Below are 27,014 nucleotides of genomic sequence, written 5' to 3'. Positions count from 1 at the left end.
GGCACTAAAGTCCCTGAGACTCTTATCTCCAATGAACCATCAGAAAACTAGAAGTGGCTCTGTGGCTCCAACGGTAGTTTTAGCCTTGAGCTGAAGAGCTCAGGGACAAAGCCCAGGCCCAAAAGTTCAAGGCTCATGACTGACCAAAAAAAAAAAAAATTAAACATAAAACTACCCTATGGGCCGGGAGTTTGGCCTAGTGGTTAAAGTGCTTGCCTAACATGCATGAAGACCTGGGTTCAATTCCTCAGTACCACATATAGAAAAAAGCTGGAAGTGGTGCTGAGGCTCAAGTGGTAGAGCTCTAGCCTTGAGAGAGTCCAAGGACAGTGCTCAGGCCCTGAGCTCAAGCCCAGGACTGGCAAAAAAAATAATAAAATAAAAATAAAACTACCCTATGATCCAGCAATTCCACTCCTGAGCATTTATCCAGTAGAACACAAAGAAAGCTATAATAAAACCACCAGCACAGCCATTTTCATTACAACACTAGTCACTATAGCCAAAATATGGAACAAGCCCAGAAGCCCTTCAGTAGATGAATAGATTAAGAAAATGTAATGTATGGCTGGGCACAGTGGCTCACACCTGTAATCCTAGCTACTCAGAAGGCTGAGATCTGAGGATCAAGGTTCAAAATCAGCCTGAGCACAAAATTTCCGGAGACTCTTCTCTCCAATTAACCTCTAGAAAATGGGAAGTGGGGCTTGGCTCAAGGGTAGGGCGGTAGCCTTGAGCTAAAAGAGCTCAGGGACAAAGCCCAGGCCAAGTTCAAGACCCACAAAAAAGGAAAAAGAAAAAGAAAAGAAAATGTAGTATATGTACACAAGGAATTTTATTCATTTATTAGAAAGAATGAAATTATATCACATAAGGAATTGGGAAGACTTGGAAAGAATGCTATTATGCAAAATAAGACCCAGGTTCGATTCCTCCCTACCACATACATAGATAAAAGCCAGAAGGGGTGCTGAGGCTCAAGCTTCTAGCCTTGAGAAAGTCCAAGGACAATGATCAGGCTCTGAGCTCAAGCCCAGGACTGGCAAAAAACAAAACAAAACAAAAAAACCCACACTCAGAAACTAGTGGGTGCCAATAGCTCATACTTGTCATCTTAGCTACTCAGGAGACTGAGATCTAAGAATTATCGTTTGAAGTTACCCTAGGCAAGAAAGTTTGTGAGACTCATCTCCAATTAACCACCAAAAAGTAGAGGCTATACAGGAGGCTAGATATAAGGATTGCAATTCAAAGCCAGCCCTGGCTGGAAACTTCATGAGACTCTTATCTCCAAGAAAGCACCGAAAAAACTGGAAGTGGCAATATAGCTCAGGTGATGGACTGCTAGCCTTCACCAGCAAAAATTAGAAAACTATCATGTCATTTAACATTGCAAGTCCATTTCTCAGAATATATCGTAAGGAAATGAGTATTGCAAAATGCATTTCAGAACTACTTCAAAACGTTTGTGGGGGTCCAACTTGGGTAACTGAAGAGATTAGTGTATCATAGTATAGTCCTACCTTCCCTGTACTCACAAAGCCTTTCTCCCTTCTCCACCCGTCAATTCTGGTGACCGTATTCCTTTTCTCAGCTCATCTTTCCAAGCCTGCTGTATTTCCCTGGCTAGTACTTTCTCCTCCAGCCTTCATAACCAATGCTATCTTCTACTGCCTGATTCCCAGGTACCCATGAAAAATAGTCTCTCCCTGAATGTAACTGTAACCCCTCTATACAGTATCCTGACAAGAGAAAAGAAAAACAGTCTCTGCCTTAGGAACCACACTCCACACAAGATTAAAGTATTTTTACAGCAACAAAAAACACATGTGATGAAACAACATGTGAACAAGAAGCTGTGAACATGGCTACACGCACCCAGGAAGTGGCAAATTCTCCTTGTGAGTGTAGAGAAGCCAGAGTCTTCATTTTTCTAAGACAAATCTTAGACATGTCCCAGGGGAGTTTCTCCCTTGTAGTTGCGTCTAGGATCAGTATTTCTCTTGGAGCTTCGTCCAGGGAGAATGGACTTGATGCTGATATCCACAGAGTCACAAAGTTAATGCTTCTCCTTATAGACATCCTGATGAAAAGGAAATAGCACAGTTCCAAATGGGTAGTACTATCTGCAGAGCTTCCTGCTACTTGTGGTGACAGGAACAATGAAATGGTATAAATAAAACACCCCCATAATGGGGACCAAGACATGTGAAAGGGTATCAATGTATGTGAATTAATGCACCTTCTATCTGGCAAATATCATGTAACCCTTTTATTAATTACAATAAAAAATATTTTAAAAATAAATAAATAAATCACCCCAGACTAATATGTAATGTTACTGTAGGATTCCTGCTGACTTGCATAACTTAAGTGTAAACAAAGTGAAGGTTGTAAAATTTACAACTAAAAAATAAAATAAAAATTCACTTGTCTGTCAGAACGAAATTGTTTTACTCATAAGAACCTCAGAAATTTAGGGAGCTCAGAAGGTTTTTATTTCTGAAAATTCCTATATGTTTGAATGCTTGGCATTAAGCTATTAAAAATGGAACTTTTTAAAGAACTATAAGTATAAAAAAGGAACCATCAAGAACTAGAATATTCAGGAAGAATAGTTTCTGCATTATTTCAGGGAAGGTGCATGAGTAGCTGGTAGGCACCTGAGATAGAGATCAGAAGAATCATGGTTCAAGGTCAGTCTAAGCAAATCATTCACAACCCATATCAAGGGGGGGGAGAAACTGGACATGGTAAATGCCTATAAACCCAGAATTGCCTACTAAATTAATGAATTGATCAAATAATTAATTAATCTACAAGAATGAGATGTTGAAGTGAAGCAGTTACTCTTTCAGGGAAGAAGAGAACTCATAGTCAAATGAACGCAGAGTCCTTCTCTCTCTCTCTCTAGACAACATAAAAACACCAGAATGGTATGGTTTTTTTTCTAAGATTAAGAAGGAAAACCCATCCAAGTAAAACATCTCCTGACCACCATGGGAAGACTTGGGCTCAGTTTTTCCAAGCAACCATGGCAATCCAGAGAGTTCCTTCTAGAAATGATCTGGCCAGGTTGATGCTGCTACCCCTAACCTGTCTTCTTCTCCCAAGACAGACGTGGGACAAGGCCACCCCCAGCATGAAGCAGCTCAACCACACTACTGTGAAGGAATTTGTTTTCTTGGCACTGACACACTTTCGAGAGCTGGAGTTGTTCTTGTTTGTGGTCTTCCTCTCGGTGTATGTGACCACGGTACTGGGAAATGTCCTGGTCCTGGTCACCATCACCTCGGAGTCCCGCCTCCACATGCCCATGTACTTCCTTCTGAGGAACAAATCCATCCTGGATATTGTGTTTTCATCCAGCACAGTCCCCAAGTTCCTGGTGGATCTTGTATCAGAGAAGAAAACCATCTCCTACAATGGCTGCATGGCCCAGATATTTTTCTTCCATTTTGCTGGGGGAGCCGATATTTTTTTCCTCTCTGTCATGGCCTATGATAGATACCTGGCAATCTCCAAACCCCTGCACTATATGACTGTCATGAGGAGGGAAGTGTGGATGGCCTTGGTGGTGGCTTCCTGGGTAGGCGGTGGCTTGCATTCCATTGTCCAGATCTTTCTCCTGCTTCCACTCCCCTTCTGTGGCCCCAACACCCTGGAAGCCTTCTACTGCGATGTGCCCCAGGTGGTGAGGCTGGCCTGCACCGACACCTTCCGGTTAGAGCTTCTCATGATCTCCAACAACGGGCTGGTGACACTGCTCTGGTTCCTCCTCCTCCTGGGCTCCTACACGGCCATTCTGGTGATGCTAAGATCCCAGTCTGGGGAAGGACGGAAGAAAGCCCTCTCCACCTGTACCTCACACATCCTGGTGGTGACACTGCACTTCATGCCTTGTGTTTACATCTACTGTCGGCCTTTCATCACCCTGCCCATGGACACAGTCGTGTCCCTCAACAACACAGTTGTCACCCCCATGCTGAACCCCCTCATCTACACGCTGAGGAACCAGGACATGAAGTCAGCCATGAGGCGACTGCAGAGGAGACTTGGGCCCTCAGAGAGCCGGAAACTAGGGTGAGACACTCAGTGGAGACTGGGGGGAAGGGGGCTCTTCTCTCATTGCTGGCCTCTTAAGAGACATTGGGCTCTTTTCAGTCACTTCACCAGAACTTCAGTCCTCAGAGGAATGTGTGAGCAAAATGCTGAGCTCTCTGGCTTAGGACGTAAGAAGTGAGACGCAAAGAGAAGAGTGAGCCACAGCACCACTTTCAGCTTTTTCTATGTATGTGGTACCGAAGAATGGAACCCAGGTCTTTGTGCATGCGAGGCGAGCACTCTACCACTAGGCCAAACTCCCAGCCCCTAATTAATCTACTTTTACCACTTCTGCTACACTGATAGCATTCGTGGAGGGGTAAGAAAAAGTGATGGAGAAGTTGATGTGATTGGAATACACTGTGCACATGCGTGGAAATGTCACAGTGAGACCCCCCCCTGCGTGCATAGCTAATTTGTTAGTTCTTTTTTTAATGACTTAAAAAAAAAAACATTGGCTACTCAAAAAGTTGTCATGAGCAAAAAGTATGATCAATGCATTACTTATGCATTCAGTCAATGTCCCCTTTCTCTGTTCCTAAATATGCATACAGACGGGCTATAGACATATCTACTTCCTAATGCTCTCCCTAGTGATATAATTTACAATTCCTAAAATCTCTTGCTAATTTTATTTTTTCAGTTTAGTATCTTCCTTATTTTTGACAATTGCTGAAAAGAGAGAGAATTTTTTCAATTTATGTTCAGTCATGGGCAAGTCTTGCAAAGACCAATTAGTTCCTCCTCAGGCCTATTATGCTGATTTGCTCATGAAAATTATTTCAAAGTTGTCTCGTTGTCTAGTTGTCTACATCTGCATGAAATCCACAGTGACAATTTCTGGGATAAAATTATCTCCTCTTTCCATTTTACCCCCAAGACATCGATCACTAAGGGAAAGACAAGTTATTGTAGTTCAAAGCAAAAGCTTCCTGGGAGATACCCTCCTCCCTCAAGACCTCTCTTTAATATGGGAGAAGAGAAACATTGTATTTTGGAGCCATTTAGGAACAGCCACTGAGTTGTGTCAGAATTCACCCCTCTCCCAGGGAAGAATTTCAACCAATTACATTTGTAAAGACAATGAATTGCCTTCTCCCTCCATGCTTGTCTCAATTTCACCTTCAATTATTAACAGCCATTTAAAAATAAGTCCAGAGAAGTAAAAAAAAAAAGCCAGGATATTGCAGCACACTGAACAATGTGGTGCCATATATCGAATTATTATAATGCATTAGCATTTGGCTAAGAAGGTCCTAGATGACATATCTGCCACCAGAGCAACTGAATGTTGATGATTGGCGGCTGCTAAGGCGAAAAAGGTAGAGGACTCAGAGTGGGGAGAACAGGGGAGAAGAAGAAAAAGAGAATACAGAGCCAAAGGAGGGGGGCCTGTGACAATCTGCATAACCAGGTTTGAGCCATGGGAACAGAGAACCAGAGAGACCAGGGTTCTAGATAATTTCCAACAGGAAAGAAAATCCTAAAAGCTAATATCCCTGCAGTAATCTGAGAAACAACTGAGAACTTTCAAGTGACATAAAGGAGTGAATGTGATCAAAGAACATAATATGCATCTATGGAACTATTACCAGGAGCCTCTCTGAATAACTAGTTTATGCTAATAATAAAAAAGAAAAATTTCAAATGAAGCATATGTCATTCATGACATAAAGCTACTTCTGGAGATGACACAAAGGATGAGTTAAAGAAATGAAGGGAATAATCTAAGGCAAAACAATAAGGGTTTCCATAAGGATAAAGAGGGAACAAACTGAGAAAAGTAGAGACCATAGAATATGTTTTGATCTCAGATCTCAGCCTCCTGAGTAGCCAGGATTATAGGCGAGAGTCAACACTGCCTGGCAAACCATCTGATCTTTGACACCTTCTTTGATAGTATCTACTTATAGTAGTCATAAAGCTGTTTCCTGTGTTTTCTGGCCCCATCTCAGGGTTCGTTCTGACTTCTGTTCATTGAGAAGAAATATAAACTCACTTTTTAATTCAATAAGTTTTAGTAGTATTTACAATATTGCACTTGTGTCAGGTGCTGTGACTAGGATAACAAATAAAACACGATTCTTCTCAAGAATACAGGAGAAAGGAGAAAAGGAAAACTTAAACTAGGCCCAAAGTACTTGTTAGATCTAAGCACAGAATGCTAATGGAAGGTACTAGAAGGGTGTCCAAGAGGCCTGGGTTTCACAGGAAACTCAGTAAGAAAGGTCTTCTTCCTCAGCATGACAAAGTTCATAACAAGTGAGGTCAATATCCCTCTGAAGCAGTACTAACCCAAGAAGAGAGATCCCAACCAACCGAGTGCGGGGTTGAGATGCACAATACCCTCAGTGGACCAATATTTAATGTACTCTTGATGTGGAATCAGAAGAGGAACTTAACTTGTGTGTAACTATTTCATCGGAGACATAATTATAAGATACCACAAGCTGGGCATGGTGGCTCAAGCCTGTAATCCTAGCTACTCAGAAGGCTGAGATTTAAGGATCATGGTTCAAAGCCAGCCCAATCACTAAAGAAGGTGAGACTCTTATCTCCAATCAATCACCAGAAAACCAGAATTGGCGGTGTAGCTCAAGGGGTAGGGCAGTAGTCTTGAACTGAAGAGATTAGAGGCAGTACCCAGGCCCAGAGGTAAGGTGGTAGCCCTGAGCTAAAGAGTTCAGGGACAGTGCCCAGGTTGAGTTCAAGCCCCAAGACAAACACACACACACAGACACACACACACACACGCACACACAATAGATACCATGAAGTCTAAAGTTCAAATGATGTTCTGTTGCTAATAGGACTAAATTCTCTTTCTCTTCACTGTGCAGGAATGTGGCATAATCGCCTGTGGGTTCTTTTTTTTATTCTCTTTCATTTTTGGGGGGCTGTAGTGCCAAATACTAATGTGTATTTCTACTGCAAACAACCCTAGTTCTTTCCTTTATTCTCTGACATGACACATCTTTTCACTTTAATAGCATGCTAGTTTTATGACATTAAATAAAGTCTGGCATATTTTATTAGAAACAGATACACCAATTATGTTCTTAACATTTATAAAATGTGCAAACGTTTTCAAAGGTGGTGATAGGGAGCAGCTACTGGCCTCTTCCCTCAGAAGGCCCAAGTCTGGTCTTGAGCCTCCTCATGGCTGATTTCATCTCCTGGTTCCTCAAGGTGTAGATCAAGGGGTTCAGCAGAGGGGAGATGACAATGAAGATGACAGAGATGGCCTTATCTGTGGGGAGGGCGGTGAAGGGCCGGGCGTAGACGTAGATGCAGGGCACCAGATGCAGGGTGACCACGGTGATGTGGGCAGTGCAGGTGGAGATGGCTTTCCTCCTGCCCTCTCCTGCCTGAGACCTCAGCATGGTCAAGAGGACCACGTAGGACGCCAGCAGGAAGAGAAACCACAGGGTGGTGACCAGGCCGTTGTTGGAGATCATCAGGATCTCCAGGAGGAAAGTATCGGTGCAGGCGAGGGTGAGGACCTGGGGGACATCACAGTAGAAAGTGTCCAGGACGTTGGGCCCACAGAAGGGGAGGGGGAGCAAGAGGGCGACCTGCACGATGGAGTGGACGAAGCCCCCCAGCCAGGAGGCTGCGATGAGGGCCGTGCAGCGGGCCCTGCCCATGATGGCCACGTAGTGCAGGGGCCTGGAGATGGCTATGTACCGGTCCAAGGCCATCACAGACAGACAGAAAATGTCTGCCCCACCAAGGAGGTGAAAGAAGAAGATCTGAGTCATGCAGTTGGCATAGGAGATGGTCTTCCTCTCAGACATGAGGTCCACTAGGACCTTGGGGGCGGTGATGGAGGAGAAGCAGATGTCAAGGACGGCAAGGTTGCGCAGCAGGAAGTACATGGGGGTGTGAAGGCGCGAGTCCCAGCTCACCACCACCATGATGAGCACATTTCCCAGCACAGTCGTCAGGTACACACAGCCCAGAAAAAGAAATAAGACCAGGCTCAGCTCTTGGGACTGAGTAAGTCCTTGAAATATAAATTCTTTTATTCTGGTTTTATTTCCCAACTCCATTGAGTCATGTTTCCCCTTGCCAGTGCATCTCAGAAAAAAAATAAAGAAATAAGAATGTTAGTTTTAAAATGTCCTTTACAGATAGAGTCAAGAGTTAGGTCTCAAGATCTCACAAAGTTTTGCCGCCATGTGGGTTGCTCTTCCAAATGATATTTTGTTTGCAGTTGGGTATTTCATTTTTTGTGGGGGGGGGGATCATGGGTCTTGAACTTTGGGGCTGGGTGCTGTCCCTGAGTTCTTCAGCTGAAGGTTATTGCCCTACCCCTTGAGCCACAGCGCCACCTCTGGTTTTCTAGAGGGTGATTGGATATGAGTCTCACATTCTTTAGTATCCAGGCTGGCTTTGAACCATCATCCTCAGATCTCAGCCTCCTGAGTAGCTAGGATTACAGGCGTGAGCCACCACACCCTATTTCCAGTTTTTTGACTACTACATCCCAAATTACTATGAACATCCATGTGTAGTGCCTTATGTGGCTGTACGTCTTCATTTCTCTTGGGTAAATTATCTATGAGTGTATGACTGTAACACTTACAATTTATTAAGAAGAAAACAAACTAATTTCTAAAAAGAACAAATATTTAGACAGATGCTTCAGACCAACAGAAAATAAACATATCAAAAGATCCTCAATATCATAATAGTTTAAAAGCTATGTATATATTGCTACATAGGATGAGGCTAAGTGAAATAAACTCCAGGATATGGAAACGAGAGGTTTATCTTTGTGATTGTTGTTCTTAATATACTATGTGAAGCTTTTTCTTTTTTTCTTTCTCTTTAAGGTTTATCTCATGTTGTTACTGTATCTGACTTTGGTATTTGGTATATTGTATATATATATATATATATATACATATATTTATTTGTGTATTTGAAAATGGGACGGTAAGGGAAAAGCAAGATGAGTGGGAAAGGCTGGGGGGGGGGAAAGTGAGAGAAAAACTTGGGAAGGGGTAACAATGTTCAAGAAGTAATGTATCCACTATCTGATGAATGTAAGTGTAACCCCTCTGTACATCACCCCAACAATAAAATAATTTTTTAAAGGGCCGGGAGTTTGGCCTAGTGGTTAAAGTGCTTGCCTAGCATGCATGAAGACCCGGGTTCGATTCCTCGGTACCACATACATAGAAAAAAAGCCGGAAGTGGTGCTGAGGCTAAGTGGTAGAGCTCTAGCCTTGAGAAAGTCCAAGGACAGTGCTCAGGCCCTGAGCTCAAACCCAAGACTGGCAAAAAATAATAATAATGATAATAATAATTTTTTAAAGATCACCAATGCTGTTTAAATAAAATCACAATATAAATTAAAAACAAAATAGTATAATTTACTAGAATATCTAATATAAGAAGCTAATACACCAGGAGTGGCCAAAGAGAGAAAGTGAAACACTGGCAGGCATGTAAAATGACAAAACAGGTGAACAGTTTCCTAAAATGTTAAACCTATACTTACTTCACCACAGTGTTGCCTTTCTGTTCTTTTCGTTGCTTCACAAACTGGGGAACTTGTTCTGTATTTCTTTCTTCTTTATTGATTTGCCTTTTCGTTTCCTGATTAGAAATGAAAGGACAAAAGTTGCTTTGTTCCTGGTTTTTTGGGGTTTTTTTGGAGGGGGGATGGATTGCCTCTTTCATTCCTCATTTTTTTCCCATTCATATAAAACACACTTAACATAACGACCAAAAAAAAAAAGAAGGTCTCAAGAGGTGTCCTACCTTAGGGCACTACAAGTCTGCGTTAACACTGGCTGGACATTTGCTAGTCATGCTCATTTAATCTAGTTATTTCACCCTTTTGGCCTCAGTCTCTGAATTTGTTTGGAGACAATAGCATCTTCATATCATTTTTTTGTTGGGATTAGATTGCTAGATTGTATTAGTACTTGAAGCATTGTGCAATTGATAATGTGTGGATGTATGGGTGCTATCTTAAAGAAAAAAGCTGGGTTACGTTGAGAGAGAGAGAGGGGGGGGGAGGAGATGAGGAGATTCTTCAAATGCACTGGCATTGTTTTAGGGGACTGCATATTTCCCAGAGTATATGTCCTAAAACAAGCTCATAATAACATACTGTTCTGAGGAAAATAAGAAATACTTTTTTTTAGCAATATTGATCCAGGAGCGTGGGGAACATGGAGGAACCAAGATTCCAGCACAGGTTGACTCTCACTTCCTGTCTGCCATGGTCTGAGCAGAGCAGAGAAACTGCTCAGTGGCCAGCTTCTGCTTCAAGAGCCACCTAGGTTCAAAGCCTGGATTTGCCTGGATTTGCCTCTGGGTGATTCCGGCAAGTATGTGCCCTCATCAGATCTATACTAGAATCCAGTTTATGAGGAAGTTATAAAAATCAGATCAATTACCATATGCAATAGTCCCTGCCTGCTGGCTAGTTAGCAGTGATGAGTTAGAGCCATATTGGGTGACCTTACCAGTGGAGGGAACTGAATAGGAGTGGAACTGAATAATGATCCATCTCAGGATCATTACTGGACACATTTAAGAGAATCCATCTAGTTAGGAACATCGCTTTGGTCTTGTGGACACAGCACACTGAAGTTTGTACAGCAGGGTAGCGTGTGAGCAGTATCTCAGGACCGGTGCTTACAAAACACTATTGGGATTCAAGGGCAACCTTTGCTCGCTTCTTCAGCCTTCTGCTCTTTTGAACCGCATCATGATTTAGCCTAAGTGAATGGTACCTTAGCAGAGTCCTCCTTGAGAAAAAAAGAAAGAAAAGAATCCAAACACAGTGGGGATTTTTCTTTAAAAAACAGAATAATTACACAGGAAGGGTGGGGCACATCACCCTCATGAAAAGGAAAATCAGAGTGAGGGAAAAGGAGAAATGATCATTCTCTACGAGGCTCAGAAAAACAGCACACAGGGAGCCCTAGTTATATTCAGGCCACACAAGAATGGGGAAAAAAGGATGCTCTGGTTTTCCCAGACCACTTGAATGTGTGAAAGTCCCTCCCTCACAGAAAGCAAGTTTGAACATGAGCACCTTGGATAATACAGGGAAGAAAATCATCATTACATAATTTTACTTTCTGGAAAATCTTAAAGAAGAATATGTAGGGGGCCATGAAATGGGCCTAGGGGTGGAGTGCTTGCCCAGCATGCAGAAGACCCGGGGTTCAACTCTTCCGTGCCACATACATAGACAAGCCAGAAATAGTGCTGTTGCTCACAGGTAGAGATCTAACCTTGAGAAAGCCCAAGGACAGTGCTCAGGCCCTGAGTTCAAGCCCCAGGACTATCAAGAGACAGAGAGAGAGAGAGAGAGAGAGAGAGAGAGAGAGAGAGAGAGAGAGAGAGAGAGAGAGAGAGAGAGAGAGAAGCTATTAGCTAGACAACTTTTCTGAGAGTTTGAAATATTGCATTTTTTTCTTCTCCAGGGTTAAATTTAGAACATAAGTTACTTCTGCAGGTTGGAGTCTGAGAAGATCCATCTGGATAAAGAAAACAATGCATCAAGCAACAACAACAAAAAAATCTCTTCTCTGGTATCATGTCAGCTCTGTCATGCTGATCAATTTCTTAGTCCCAGAACAAGTGTGCAGATCATCAGAGGGAAAAGAGTCGAGGGCCGGGAGTTTGGCCTAGTGGTTAAAGTGCTTGCCTAGCATGCACGAAGACCCGGGTTCGATTCCTTGGTACACATACATACAAAAAAAAGCCGGAAGTGGTGCTGAGGCTCAAGTGGTAGAGCTCTAGCCTTGAGAAAGTCCAAGGACAGTGCTCAGGCCCTGAGCTCAAGCCCAGGACTGGCAAAAAAAAAAAAAAAAAGAAAAGAGTCGAACAACTCCCACCAGATATTATAAATGTATGCTAATACAAAATAAACTAATAGATTTAAAAAAAACTCTTTTGTGCAATACAAGAAGTCTCAGTCGGTGGCTCTCACCTATAACCCTAGCTACTCAGCAGGTGATAGCTGAGGATTGCAGTTCGAAATCAGCCTGGGGAGGAAAGTCCATGAGAGTCTTTTTTTTTTTTTTTTTTGCCAGTCCTGTGCTTGAGCTCAGGGCCTGAGCACTGTCCTTGGACTTTCTCAAGGCTAGAGCTCTACCACTTGAGCCTCAGCACCACTTCCGGCTTTTCTATGTATGTGGTACCAAGGAATCGAACCCGGGTCTTCATGCATGCTAGGCAAGCACTTTAACCACTAGGCCAAACTCCCAGCCCCATCCATGAGAGTCTTATCTCCAGTTAACCACAGAAGGCCACAAGTGAAGCTGTGGCTCAAGTGGTAGAGCGCTGGTCTTGACCACAAAATCTCAGCAACAGTGCCCAGGCCCAGAGTTCAAGCCCCAGGAACAAGGAAAAAACTCCCAGAAAAGAAAAACTGCCTTGGGCCAGGAGTTTTGCCTAGTGGTAGAGTGCTTGTCTAGCATGCACAAAGACCCAGGTTCGAGTCCTCGTTACCACATATTTGGGGAGAAAAAAGCCAGAACTGGTGCTGAGGTTCAAGTGGTAGAGCCTTGAGAAAGTCCATGGACAGAGTTCAGACACTGAGCTCAAGACCAGGACTGGCAAAAAAAAAAAAAAAAGCTGGAAGTGGTGCTGTGGCTCAAGTGGTAGAACTCTAGCCTTGAGAGAAGTCCAAGGACAGTGCTCAGGCCCTGAGTTCAAGCCCCACAACTGGCAAAAAAAAAGAAAGGAAAAAAAAGAAGAAAAATTGCCTTTTCCATCAATTCTAAACTGACTCATTTTAGTGTCTCAAAGTCTCCTTTGTGTTGATATTTCTAACCTGTACAGTCACTGAAATCCTCTTTAGAATATAGCTATGTACAGAATGACAGTATTGGCAGTCAAAACCAAAAGACCACATGAAGCTTTCAACATCTCTTGTTTTTCTCACTCTTGTGCATACTTGCAGACCTAAGTCCCCACCTCAAACGTCTCCCTGCTTCCAATGCTTCCCCAGCCTCACGTATACGGGAATCTTGGCAATCACTTGGCTTCAGAAAGTTCAGCTTGCACCAGCTAACTTCAGTGACTTCTTTTCTTTCTTGATTGACTAAGGGCAGACTCTGAGTATCATATTTTCTGGACTCTTCCATGTGGATTCAGGGTGTTTTATCACATCTCCCTTTTTTTTTCTTAGTCTCTGGACAAGTATGTAAATCATCAGAGGGATTATACAGGGTGTGAGGGTAGAAAAGTTCCATTGAGGGTGAGGTTGTTGCTGTGGGAATAATCAAGAGGAAATCCCAGGCAAGAACCCTAAGGAATTCACATTTTGTCCAGCATCTAAAATGATCTAGAGGGAACTGAAAAGGGGAGGCCCTCTCATCCTTTGAATTCAATAGGAAAAGAGGTTTGTTATATATTATATATATGTCAAGTTTACACATTAGAAAACTCAGACAATATTAATCTGGGTCCTCAGAGGACCTGTGAGGAGCACATAAGCATGCTGTGGGTGGGGCAGGAGGCTTTCACTTGCTACTTAAGTCCTGTATGCTAGTCCCATGTCTTGTCAGCTGATGCAAAGAGAACTGTAAATAATGTTCAGGAGCATAGAGTTTACAGAAAGCCCATTCCTCCCCATATCTCAACGCTGTGTGCAAGACAATCTCCTATTTGGGAAGAACTTAAAGGTGGAGGAGGGGAGGACAAGTTATGCCAGCAAACTAAGAAAAAGCAAGATGCCAAGATGTTTGGACTTGATTGCAATTGATAGACAGCTACCATGCTTGACCCTTTTATAAGATCTATAGTTTCAAGACCCTGGAAACTGAATGTTATTGGCAATTGTAGCTCTCTGCATCTATCTGGGATGGTCTGACCAGCAGAAGATGGCACGTTTTCTTCTCCTTCCTATTATCTCAGGCTCAAGGCAGCATGGTTCTATTTGCTTCTGTGAGCAGAAATCTCCCCCCAGCTTCATGAAAAGTCCAATCCCAGTGGCTTCCCACCAGCTGCAGCTAGTGGAGCCACCTGCAACTTCGTGCATCCAGCTCTGCTCCTCACAAAGATCGTGAAACAGAATGCTTCGCAGCACTCGAATTAAATGGCTGGTTGCATTCCAAACTATTTAGCTGCAATATGTAAGGACTGACTTCACACTGGCTCAACTCAGTAAATGACAAATCTTTTCAAAATGACAGACAACGCTAGAGTCTGGTGGTTCACACCTGCAATCCCAGCTACCCAGGAGCTGAGATCTGAGGATTATGGTTTGAAGCCTCAACAAAGTTCAGGAAGGAAAATCCATGAGATTCCTATTTCCAATTAACTACCAAAAAAGCCACCGTTGGAGCTGTGGTTCAAGTAGTGGAGAACCAACCTTGAACAATGAAGCTAAAGGATGTTGTTACTATATCTCACTTTGGTACCTGGTATATATATATATATTGTGTGTGTGTGTGTTTATTTATTTATTTGAAAAAGGGAAGGTAAGAGAAAAACAAGATGAGTGGGAGGGGTGAAGGGAGGAAAAGTGGGAGAAAAACCTGGAAAGGAGTAATAATGTTCAAGATGTACCCACTACCTGATGAATGTAACTGTAGCCCCTCTGTATATCACCCCAACAATAAATTGTTTACAAAAGCTAAAGGATAGCTCCTTCCTTCGTCCTGTCCCTCCTTCCTACCTCCTGTCCTTCCTTTTCTCTTTTGTTCTTTCTCTCTGTCTTTCTCTATCTCCATGTTTTTTCTCACTCCTATATTTCAGTTATTCAGATATTTATGTAACATAATAAATGATATGAAAACTGAAAACAAAATAATATACTCCCTTAACACTTAGTATGACCAATCCCTTCTAGGCACATCACCATTAATAAGTACAAAAATTAACTATTATTTTCTTCGATGAAAAATTTTGAGACTGGGTCTTTTTATATAGATAAACTGGACCACAACACACAAGCCTGTGTTAACAGTCTCTTAAGTGTTGACAAATTTTACTCTGTATTTTTTTTGTTAATCTGTCTCTTCCTAGTTTTGATTACGTGATTGCTTTCTGCAAAGTTTGAAATCCTAAGAAAATTGTACAGCCATAAATTTCTACAATTTGACCAAGTTAACATCTGACTTTTCTTGGGAAATAACATTGTTACATTGAGGGAAATTGCCAACACCTGCCTCAGGCAACTGCAGCTTCAACTTAATTCAATTTGAATTCCTAATGTATGACAGAAATGCTGACATCAGATCAGAGGGAGTCATGTTATCAGAATAAAGAAGCTCTCAAGGAGCCGATGACCTGGCTAATTCAGTTCTCATAGAATACACAGGCACCTGGTCTCGGTGGCACACATCTGTAATCCTACCCACTCTGGAGGCTGAGATCTGAGGATTGAGGTTCAAAGCCAGCCCAGGCACTAAAGACTGTGAGACTCTAGTCTCCAGGTAACCACTAGAAAAATGGTAAATAGCACTGTAACTCAAGGGTAGTGTGGTAGCCTTGAGCTGAATGAACTCAGGGACAGCACCCAGCCCCAGAATTCAGGCCCTTGCCCCACAAAAAAATAAAAAAAATAATAAAACAAAATACATATTCAAAATATATAAAGTGCACCAAATAATTAAACACCAAAACAAACAACTTCTCTGATGAATAGCTGGCAAAGATTTTGTCCTATTCTGTGGTCTATCTCTTAACTCTATGCAGAAGGCTTTTAATTTATTGCAGTCCTATTAGTCAATCCTTGCTCTTATTTCTGGATATTTTGGAGTCCTATTCATGACGTTTCTTTCTATGCCTCTAGCTTCGAAGATTCTCCCACTTTCAAAGCTGTGGGTCCTGCTTTAAGATGTTTCCAATTTCTTTCTTTCTTTTCTTCTGCTTTTCTTTTTTATTTTTAAACAAGATGGGAGGCAGGGACTTAGTTTCAGTCTTACATGGGCCATTTGTTGATGATACTCTCTTTTCTCCACACAGACACACACACACACACACACACACACACACACACACACACACACACACACACACTGGCAACTCTACCAAAAAAAACATTGGCTGTAGTTGTGTGAACTCATTTCTAGATATTATTCTTCCAACTTACTCTTTCGTGTCCTTCAAGTCTATTAGATTTAAAATATATCTCAGGTGAAGGCTGGAAGTTTAGCCTAGTGGTAGAGTGCTTGCCTAGCATGCACGAAGACCAGGTTTAATTGATTCCTCCGTACCACACACATAGAAAAAACCAGAAGTGGTGCTGTGGCTCAAGTGGTCGAGCTGTAGCCTTGAAAAAGCCCAAGGACAGTGCTCAGGCCTTTAATTCAAGCCCCAGGACTGACAAAACATATGTGTATATCTCCAGTGAGAGTAATTTGTTTAAGAGACTTAACAAGGGAGATTATTGCCTGTGATTGCTTGGTTAGTATATGATTATGTCAGAAGACATCCTAAAGCCCACAGCACATGCAATACCTATACATAGCTTACTTCCTTCTCTCTCTCCTAAGGATGCAAGAACATGGTAGGAATGTCTGAGTGAGTTGCAGTCAATTTTCTTTATTCTTGCCAAATTTGTAATGTAAAAATCATAAACATCTCTACTTGCACCAAAGAATTCCTTTATCCTCCTCTCTGATATGACTTGGGTTTTTATTTTAGTTTTTACTCCTTTTCTTCCTTTGCTGACATACTGTACTAGAATCTTTGAAAGCCATGCATGTTTTAGGAGAAGCAGGTAATTAATTGCAAATAACATTGCAATAAATGACACTGACTTGATGTGCAAATGTTTTCAACGGTGGTGATAGGGAGCAGCTACTGGCCTCTTCCCTCAGAAGGCCCAAGTCTGGTCTTGAGCCTCCTCATGGCTGATTTCATCTCCTGGTTCCTCAGGGTGTAGATCAAGGGGTTCAGCAGAGGGGAGATGACAGTGAAGGTGACAGAGATGGCCTTATCTGTGGGGAGGGCGGTGAAGGGCCGGGCGTAGACGTAGATGCAGGGCACGAAATGCAGGGTGACCACGGTGATGTGGGCAGTGCAGGTGGAGATGGCTTTCCTCCTGCCCTCTCCTGCCTGAGACCTCAGCATGGTCAAGAGGACCACGTAGGACGCCAGCAGGAAGAGAAACCACAGGGTGGTGACCAGGCCGTTGTTGGAGATCATCAGGATCTCCAGGAGGAAAGTATCGGTGCAGGCGAGTGTGAGGACCTGGGGGACATCACAGTAGAAAGTGTCCAGGACGTTGGGCCCACAGAAGGGGAGGGGGAGCAAGAGGGCGACCTGCACGATGGAGTGGACGAAGCCCCCCAGCCAGGAGGCTGCGATGAGGGCCGTGCAGCGGGCCCTGCCCATGATGGCCACGTAGTGCAGGGGCCTGGAGATGGCTATGTAGCGGTCCAAGGCCATCACAGACAGAGAGAACACGTCCACGCCCCCGATCAGGTGGAAGAAGAACATCTGAGTGAGGCAGCCTTCCAAGGAGATGGTCTTCCTCCGTGCCAGCAGGTCTGCCAGCACCTTGGGGGCTGTGATGGAGGAGAAGCAGATGTCGGCCAGAGACAAGTTGCGCAGCAGGAAGTACATGGGGGTGTGAAGGCGCGAGTCCCAGCTCACCACCACCATGATGAGCACATTTCCCAGCACAGTCGTCAGGTACACCAGCAGCAGGAGAAGGAACAAGGCCAGGCTCACCTCCGGACTCTGGCTCAGGCCCAGGAAAACAAGCTCTTTGACCCTGGTGTAGTTTTTCATGGCCATGGATGCAACCATCTGCTTGGGGTGCAAGCTCTGTCTTACGGAAGCACTGGGGTGGTTTTTGTTTGTTTTCCTGGGCACCCAGACATAAGTGAGAATCTTCTCCACCTGGGTGTAGTGTTGCAGTTTGATGAATGGTCTGCAGGTTCAAATAAAATCAAGTTGTCACATGGAAAATCATTCAATACTTCTTTCCCTATAGAACTATTCAGGAAAGGAAAATGTTGTCACCTAAGGTATTTTGTGGGGAGTGGAGGGGTCATGGGGCTTGAACTCAGCCTGGGCACTGTTTCTGAGCTCTTCAGCTCAAGGCTACCACCCTACCCTTGAGCCAAGCCCCACTTCTCGTTTTCTAGAGGTTAATTGGAGATAAGAGTCTCAGGTTCTTAAAAAAAAAAAAAAGAGTCTCAGGTTCTTTTTGTGCCCAGACTGGCTTTGAACCTTAATCCTCAGATCTCAGCCTCCTGAGTAGCTAGGATGACAGGTGTGAGCCACCATGCCAGGCTACCGAAGGTATTGTTTTAAAAAAAGATACAATTAGGGGCCAGGAGTTTGGCCTAGTGGTAGAGTGCTTGCCTAGCATGCATGAAGCCTGGAGTTCAATTCCTTGGTACCACATACATAGAAAAAGCCGGAAGTGGTGCAGTGAATCAAGTGGTAAAGTGCTAGCCTTGAGAAAACCCAAGGATAGTGCTCAGGTCCTGAGTTGTTATTAAACTTGCAAACATTCTAAACTTCAGTCTAGTTTCATTAGTACAATCTTTTCAGCTCCATCTTCCCACTCTGCTTTGAGGGAAAATGAATCTGCCTTGGATAAAAGCCTAGGGTGAAAATACCACTTATAGGCTCTTATATTCTGTATTGGACTGCTCCCACTTGACTATAATAATTATTATTATTATTAATTATCAGATATTTTCTGTACCAAATAAGAACACATTTGGATAGGAATCCATGGAATTTTTTTCTATTTGGCCAGTCCTGGGATTTGAACTCAGCGCCTCGGTAGTGCCCTTGAGCTTTCTCAAGGTTAGCTTTCTATGACTTGAGCATTAGCACCACTTCCGGCTTTTTTTCTGTGAATGTGATACCAAGGCATCAAACCGAGGGCTTCATGAATGCTAGGCAAGCACTTTAACCACTAGAGCACATTCCTGGCCCACCCATAGAACTTTGAGACTGGAAAGATGATTGTTTATTTTACCAAAAGGAACTATTTCCCCACTAAGGGAGGCACTAAGTTGTAGGGCCGAGGTGACTGTACTGGGAGTTTGGAATTTTGGCCCTAGCCTCTCCACAATTTGCCATCAACCAGCTGATCCGTGCAGAGCTCCACCTCCATTGTGGATGACGTGTATAACATAGGAGAGAGAGGACGAGGAGACAGAGCTGAAGGGGGTGATTACCTGGAGAAGCTAGAGGACTGAAGCTTGCTGTGGTGGAAGTAACTGGCAATCTACTGTTTCCTTCTGTTCTTGTTTCTCTTTCCTCTCTGGACTCTACCATCAGAAGATCCAGTTGCAACTGGCCAGGGGAAGAGTCGCGATTCCCCTGGAGTCTTTACTTGGCTAGTTTAGGTTTCTTGTGAATGGTTCTCATATGCACGCATAGGGAACAGTGAATGTAGTTATTCCCTACTGAAAAAGAAATGTTGATCAGTCAGGGGAATTAATTTCGCTAAACACCACCTCAATACATTGGAGAAACAAACATCAGCAGTGGTTCTATCATTCCAAGCTCTACATGCCATTTGCTCAAACCCACCATCATCCCTAGCCTAGATACATTACATGATTTAATAATGTAGCAATTAATATTTAGGGCATCATTTACTACAACATTTCTTCACCTTACATCTAGCACAAAAGTGACCTGTTCTTCAAGTCTACACAATGCATCTACAATCAGCACAGGATGGGCCCAAATCTTACTTATGTGGGCACCTGCTGTGATTGCATAGCAAATATGGATGCTAGGAAAACAGAAGTAGAAGGTGTAAAGCTAGATTGTACCCATGCACTAAGAGAATAGAAATGCGTTCCTTCGTCCCCTCACACCCGCATGGTAACATGTATGGCGTAGTTGGCAGTGGGCTGCTACCACCAACAGGCATACAACTGCTGCAGTTTGCAGTCTGAAGGAAAGTACACACACATATAAACACATGTGCAGTAAAGTGCTGGAGGAGAATGTAGAGTTCGTCTGGGAAAGTTTCCTAAGAGAGGTGAATGTTTTACTTCTGATCAATTTCCAAGAAACATCAGCTGGAAACTAGGCCAAGGAAAGAATTTCTCAACACTCCATCAGTGGTGAACGTAATATGGGTACACAGAGAACATTCAAACATGCAGCGTGCCTGACGCTCTGTAGAGACGCATGGAAAGGAGATTTTTTTAAAAACTAGGAATTGGTACTTTCTTGCCTCAAAAACCTCAACCAATATTTGATTTATTATCTTCAGTAGTGCTGATGCTTTCTTTGGTCAAGGGGAGGTGATGTAAGGGTGCAACCCCAATTGGTCTAGCTGGGACTGGAAGATGTAAATATTCCATCCACAGCCATAGGTCAGAACAATGTCCTTTGATTTCTCTACCCTCAAGTCTTGTCTACGTATTCAGTACTACAGGTTGAGGAATGCTCTGAGAAGCCATGGGGGGTTTTGTTGCCATCACAAGTATGAGAAAAAGTATAGTGGCCATCTTTTTGAGTATCAGTCATTCTCTGCTCTTCTTCTTTCTTCCTCTGAACCATGCTGAGTTCAAGGAAGCACATTGTAGTGAGGCGTTGCTCTCATGACAATGCCTGGTCTTCTATTTTGTTGTTGATGGTGGTGGTGGTCTGGGGGCTTGGAGTCTGGGCCTGGGCATTGTCCCTGAGCTCTTCAGCTCAAGGCTACCACCCTACCCCTTGAGCCAAAAAGCCACTTCTGGTTTTCTGGTGGTTAATTGGAGATAAGAATCTCACCGATGGGCTGGGAGTTTGGCCTAGTGGTTAAAGTGCTTGCCTAGCATGCATTAATACCCGGGTTTGATTCCTCGGTACCACATACATAGAAAAAAAGCTGGAAGTGGTGCTGAAGCTCAAGTGGTAGAGCGCTAGCCTTGAGAAACTCCAAGGACAGTGCTCAGGCCCTGAGCTCAAGCCCAGGACTGCCAAAAAAAAAAAAAAAAAAAGAATCTCACCGACTTTAGTGCCCTGGCTGGCTTTAAACTATGATCCTCAGATCTCAGCCTCCTGAGTAGCTAGGATTACAGCATGAGCCAGCACACCCGGCATTTAAGAAAACTATATCAGATACTACATTTGTTTCAAGAAAGTTTTAAATTATTATTACCAGTTCCATCTTGTACATAAACAAGGAATATTTTTTGCAATGTCCATAGAGGTATGGATGAGTGGACTGAAGTTTAGAACATTATAGTAACTAAACTGAGCCAGACAGAGAAAGATAAGTGAGCTATGTCCTACTGTTTGGAAACTAATAAAAGTTGGCCTGAATATATAATAGTGATTAAGAGAGGTTTGGAAGGCTGTGTGTGTGTGTGTGTGTGTGTGTGTGTGTGTGTGTGTGTGTGTCAGAGAGAGAGAGAGAGAGAGAGAGAAAGTAGGGGGTGCATGTTTATCTAGTGTGTGTATATAAGTAAAGGGATATTGGGTTTGATAAGTGCATGTTGTATTCATATATGGAAATATCATATGGAACTCTCTTGATATGCAGAATTAATATGTTAATAAAAATAAAAATTACAAAGCATATCTGCATAGATTAGACCGTATTGCTAAAGTACTCACAGTCTTTTTGTTTTTGGTCCATCCTGTGGCTTGAACTCTGAACACTGGTGCTGTCACTGAGTTTCTTTGCTCAAGAAGAAGCACTTTACCACAGCTCCACTTCCCACTTTTTCTGAGTAGTTTACTGAAGATAACCATCTCACAGACTTTCCTACCTGGCTGGCTTTGAACCGCCATCCTCAAATCTCAGCCTTCTGAATAGGATTACAGGTGTGAGCTGCCGGGGCCAGCCGGCAGCAAACCAGGGTTCGCGGATTGGGATTCCTGAAATAGGGGCAAGGACTAGGAAAAAATAGAAGAGAGACAAACAGATGGAGTTCGGGAGGTCGGGAGGACTACAGCCCAAGTCAGCAGTCCAAGAAGACTGTGAGCTCCAGACTGCCGCCTAAGACTCTCTCGTTTATTTTCAGTTCCGACCTTAAATACTCTTCTTAAAACTAGGGAGTTGCCAGAGGCTACATTCATACAAAATAGTAAACAAATCACATATAGGATAATTGAGAAAGGATTAACATTGCTTAAAGTCATCATGATAAGAACTGATTGACATAGCTTAAAGTCATCATGATAAGATCAGATTGACATTGCTTAAAGTCATCATGATAAGAACTGATTGACATAGCTTAAAGTCATCCTGATAAGAGTTACTTCCTTGTGTATACCGTTGTGTAGGTCCAAGGTCAGGTCCAAGGTCATTGACCCCACAGTCGGTCCCCAACAGTGAGCCACTAGTATTTAGCTGATCATAGTCTTTTTTTTTTTTTTGCCAGTCCTGGGCTTGAGCTCAGGGCCTGAGCACTGTCCTTGGACTTTCTCAAGGCTAGAGCTCTACCACTTGAGTCTCAGCACACTTCCAGCTTTTTTTTTTCTATGTATGTGGTACCAAGGAATTGAACCCAGGTCTTCATGCATGCTAGGTAAACACTTTACCACTAGGCCAAACTCCCAGCTCCTGATCATAGTCTTTTAAAAAATAATAGTTGTGTACACATTATGATGGCTGAGATATTTTGATAAATATTAGTAGTATAAAGGCTACAATAAGTTATAGGATTATGTCTGACAATAACAAAAACTAGTACTTTTGAGCTTTCTATGTATATAACATGCTATTTATTTGTTTCATTCTTACCTTCACTCATTAGATATGTGGTGGTAATCCTATTTTTCACAAACACCTCACATGGCTCTGGAGCGATTGAGATGGGAACAACAGGAAAGAGAGCTGTCATTTTACCCTCCATCATGCTACTTCATCAGTTTGTGCTGTAAGGCTATTTGAAAAAGTCTGTCTGAAGAACAGCATTCCCCAGAAACCCTCTGATTTTACTGTGCAGCAGTTTCCACCAATATACAACCCTTACCGTCTTGATGAATACATGATCACCTCTCACATATTTTATGATTAAAAAACATGATTAAGGGCTGGGAGCATGGCCTAGTGGTAGAATGCTTGCCTAGCATGCATGAAACCCTGGGTTCCATTCCTTGGTACCACATACACAGAAAAAGCCAGAAGTGGTACTGTGGCTCAAGGGGTAGAGTTCTAGCCTTGGGAAAACCCAAGGACAGTGCTCAGGCCCTGAGATAAGGTCTAGGACTGGCACCAAAAAAAAAAAAAGGCAAACAAAAAGAAAACAGATAGTTAACACCAGTTTTCCCTCCCCCAATTATTTGACACTTACCTTTCCTGCATTTGTGGACTGCTCACCTATGACTGAAGCACTTTGTAGACCTGGGAATCGGTGAATGCCAAATCGCTGACATAGAACCACGACATCATCTCCATTGCACCATGCAAAGCCTTAACCTGGATGTGTGCTTAATGCCCTTACTTATTTCTTGAAACTCCAGCTAAAACTCATGCAGTAAGAGGTACCGTGCATAACAACTGGCGTCGTTAACTCCTGAACATTTTGTTTCTGAAAGTAAAGTACTTTGAGGGATTAAGTATCTTTATGTCCTTGCTCCATTTTCAGGAGACAAAGCAAATGTGTCTCAAGCATTCACATCTTTATAAGGTTTCTTCCACTTGTGTCTTGGTGGCTAAGAGACTATTAGTGTTCGAGGAAATGGAACTAGATAGATGATTCCAGTTTTAGTGATGTAATTTCAATGGGAATTTTTAAATTAATGTCACCAAGGTAAGAACACACACATACACATGCACATAGGCACAAGTTTTGCTTGATGTAAAAAAATTATTTAGAAGTAATATAAGAAGTCTAACCAAATTATGTCTTTAATAATTCTCTATTGGGTCCCTGTACCATGTTCTAGTCCCTTTGTCCCAGACCAATTACAAGAGGTAGCTAAAGGATTATTTTTGGCCATGGAGATGAAAAACAAGTGGCTAGTAGTCATAGCTGGTGGTCATGAAGATTCAACAGGAGTTATTAAATATACTGTTGATGATATATACAAATGTATAAATACAAAGAAACAAATGGAGAGCAACACATTTCAGTATTAGTCCAGGTTATCTAATGGCAGGAGAGAAAAATGAATCCTATCATCCCCAAGTTATTAATTCTTTGTTAAGGCATGCCAAACCATGTTTTAAAAATGTCATATTCATGCTTTGACGTCTATAGACTATTAGATGTTTAAATTAGGTGAATGAGAGATCACAATAAATCAAGATAGATAAAGAGAGATGATGATAATATTCAACACGATAGATAATATTCCTTATTATAATTAAGCTAGCAGGAAGCTAGAACAAAAGAATGTGCCCCTAAACACTTTCCTTTCATTACCTTCCATTTTCTTTGCAAGCAGAGAATAGTTATGTCTCCAGGAACCTGTAAATCACATCACAGGCAGGCATTAGAAATGCCACTTATAATTTGTTAGCCTCTACTTTATTTGCATGCCACATAAAACCTTTTTCCTTGGGAAAGCCAGATAGAACTAAAGTCATGGGAATTTGAATTCACATTACTGTTCTATTGAATAAAATGGTGGGAAGCTAGGTTCGGGCAGTTGAAAAAAGAATTCTTAGTTGATGCTACTTCTAAAACCATGAGCTCTGGACCCTGTCTTCGGGACTTAGTGACTCCTTAGTTCTACTCTTGATTTCTCGGCCATCTTGTTCCATCTTCAATGAAAAGCACTAGAAACAAAGAGAAGAATGCAACAAACACGTGGAAGGGACAAGTAGGAATATGATCAAAAAGAGGCTTAGAATTGATTAACAGATTCACCAAGTTACAAATTCTCAATACTGCCATGAAGCAGAAAAGGGAAGGCAAAAGGACCTGTGCCGTACACGCTGAATTTTGTTGTGGAGAAACAGGAATCTACACTGCATAAAAATTGCATTTTAAAGAGCAAAGTCCAATCAGATCTGTGAATAGAAAGCCAGAACTCAAAATCACTGAGAAAGGAACTTAGTAATGCCATAGGAGGAGCACTGACATTTCTAATGTATTTCAAACACAGAGAAAAGACAAACTCCAGGGCCGGGAGTTTGGCCTAGTGGTTAAAGTGCTTGCCTAGCATGCATGAAGACCCGGGTTCGATTCCTCGGTACCACATATAGAAAAAAAAAGCTGGAAGTGGTGCTGAGGCTCAAGTGGTAGAGCTCTAGCCTTGAGAAAATCCAAGGACAGTGCTCAGGCCCTGAGCTCAAGCCCAGGACTGGCAAAAAAAAGAAAAAAAAAAAAAAGAAAAGACAAACTCCAGCATTTACTCAAAAATGTTATGGTACCAACTATGAAATAGTGAAACGAACATCCCTAGACCCTGACAGAAGGTATCATGCATTTTACAAGGAAACAACTATAAAGACTATTAGAATGGGACATGCAATATGGAGGAGTACAAACCAGGGTAAATGACAGAAAATAATTAGCAGAGGTCTACAACTTCTGAAAGGTAGTGATGAGGGAATGGTGAGTTCAAAAAAAAACTTTATCAGCATAAATTATTTATGCAGGAAGACTTTTCACTGTGACTTTTTTACACATGCATATGATGTATACCAATCAAACGCATTCCTCTACCCTCTCCCATACCCCACTCCCCACTTAAAACAACTTTGGTGGGTTTTATTATTCTTTTATCACATATGTAAATAAACTACTTTGACCATAGTCATCCTCCCTCCTTCACTTTTTCCATTTGCCTTCTCCAGTCCTGCTGATACCCACTCCTCAAGCACACCTGTTTTACTCTCTAGTCATTCATCTTTTCAGTGTGTAAAAATAGTGCCAAAGGGTTTCACCATGGTATTTTGGACGTGCATATATTCTATTCCAATCAGGTAATTATTTATTGCTTTCCTTGTCTTCCCATTCTTCTATTGGTCAACAGCATTCACTGAGATTCCTATACTTAGTACATTGTTGTATTAAATTTTGATATTCTTCAGTCTCCATCACTTATTTTCCCTCTCTTCCTCCCCCCTCCTTTTTTTTGTGGGTCATAGGGCTGGAAGTCTGGGCCTGGGAGCTGTCCCTGAGCTTTTCAGCTCAAGGCTACTGCCCTATCCCTGAGTCACAGCCCCATTTCCCATTTTCTAGTGATTAATTGGAGATAAGAGTTCTTTAGTGCCTGGGCCAACTTTGAACTGCAATCTCAGATCTGAGCCTCTTGATACTTAAACTCTTATCTGTAATATGCTACAAAAGAGCTGGGGGTGGAGCTATTGCTGGAGCAGGAAAGCACTCACTCAGGGACAATGCCCAGGCCCTGAGTACAAGGCCCAGTACAACACCTCTTTCAACTACCAGGACCTTTCTTCAAGCAATTTTTAAACTATGGATCAGTAGGTTAAATTTACATATAGCTCAAAATGTTGTATGACCAGTTCTGACAGATTACCTTTACCTATTTGTGAATTTAATTCTGCCCAGCTTTCCTGAGGGTTCAGGTTTTATATAACATACATATAGGGTTGAGGGCAACAATTTACAAGTGTCCATTTCTAAGGATCATTTGTGATGTGCTTGAAAAGAAAATGAAAGCAAGTGCTCACAGTACAGTACATTCTCTTGTTCTAGCTTTTTGACAGCTTGTACTATATATATACGCATATAATAATATATACATATATAGGATGCACATATATGACAATATGTCCATGTATAGTTTAAATATCCAATCTTCCATAGTTTCAAAAATGAATATAGACCCTGTGGGCTTTTCAGACATGATGCTTGGCCTTTGTAATAAAGAACTGATTAAACTGGGGATAATAGGATTCATTCTTCTCTCTAGACATTAGTTAATCTGGACACAACCCAAGAGGTGGCTGCTTTCCATGACTCCTTGTGTTTATGTATTTGCATATATACTAAAACCATCTATTTAATAAGTCTCACTGAAACTCCAGGACTATTAGGGAAACTAGCCATTTGATTTCTATTTCCATGTCCAAAAATAATGCT

General features: G+C 42.3%; 3 protein-coding genes across 3 annotated transcripts; 1 reads left to right on the top strand and 2 right to left on the bottom strand.

Annotated features, from left to right (window-relative positions):
• Positions 1-3,142: 3,142 nt before the first annotated feature.
• Positions 3,143-4,087, top strand: Or4d6 (olfactory receptor family 4 subfamily D member 6). Its single transcript, XM_090348713.1, has one exon. The coding sequence runs from the start codon at positions 3,143-3,145 to the stop codon at positions 4,085-4,087; it is 945 nt and encodes a 314-aa protein (XP_090204839.1).
• A 3,127-nt stretch (positions 4,088-7,214) lies between these two features.
• LOC150052552 (olfactory receptor 4D11-like) lies at positions 7,215-8,156 on the bottom strand. Its single transcript, XM_090348712.1, has one exon. It carries the CDS (start codon positions 8,154-8,156, stop codon positions 7,215-7,217), a length of 942 nt encoding a protein of 313 aa, XP_090204838.1.
• An 8,734-nt stretch (positions 8,157-16,890) lies between these two features.
• On the bottom strand, positions 16,891-17,832 carry LOC150052551 (olfactory receptor 4D11-like). Its single transcript, XM_090348711.1, has one exon. It carries the CDS (start codon positions 17,830-17,832, stop codon positions 16,891-16,893), a length of 942 nt encoding a protein of 313 aa, XP_090204837.1.
• Positions 17,833-27,014: the final 9,182 nt, after the last annotated feature.

This window comes from Megascapheus bottae, chromosome 16 (assembly GCF_031878675.1).
Source record: "Megascapheus bottae isolate mThoBot1 chromosome 16, mThoBot2.hap1, whole genome shotgun sequence".
In the NCBI taxonomy this organism is placed as follows: domain Eukaryota; kingdom Metazoa; phylum Chordata; class Mammalia; order Rodentia; family Geomyidae; genus Megascapheus; species Megascapheus bottae.
The sequence above is the reverse complement of the archived record's forward strand: the minus strand, read 5'-3'. Positions and strand labels throughout refer to the sequence as shown.

What these genes read in the sequence shown, in the direction of transcription:
- LOC150052551 (XM_090348711.1), bottom strand. Translation starts at nt 17,832, where the DNA reads ATGGCCATGAAAAACTACACCAGGGTCAAAGAGCTTGTTTTCCTGGGC.
- Or4d6 (XM_090348713.1), top strand. Translation starts at nt 3,143, where the DNA reads ATGAAGCAGCTCAACCACACTACTGTGAAGGAATTTGTTTTCTTGGCA.
- LOC150052552 (XM_090348712.1), bottom strand. Translation starts at nt 8,156, where the DNA reads ATGGAGTTGGGAAATAAAACCAGAATAAAAGAATTTATATTTCAAGGA.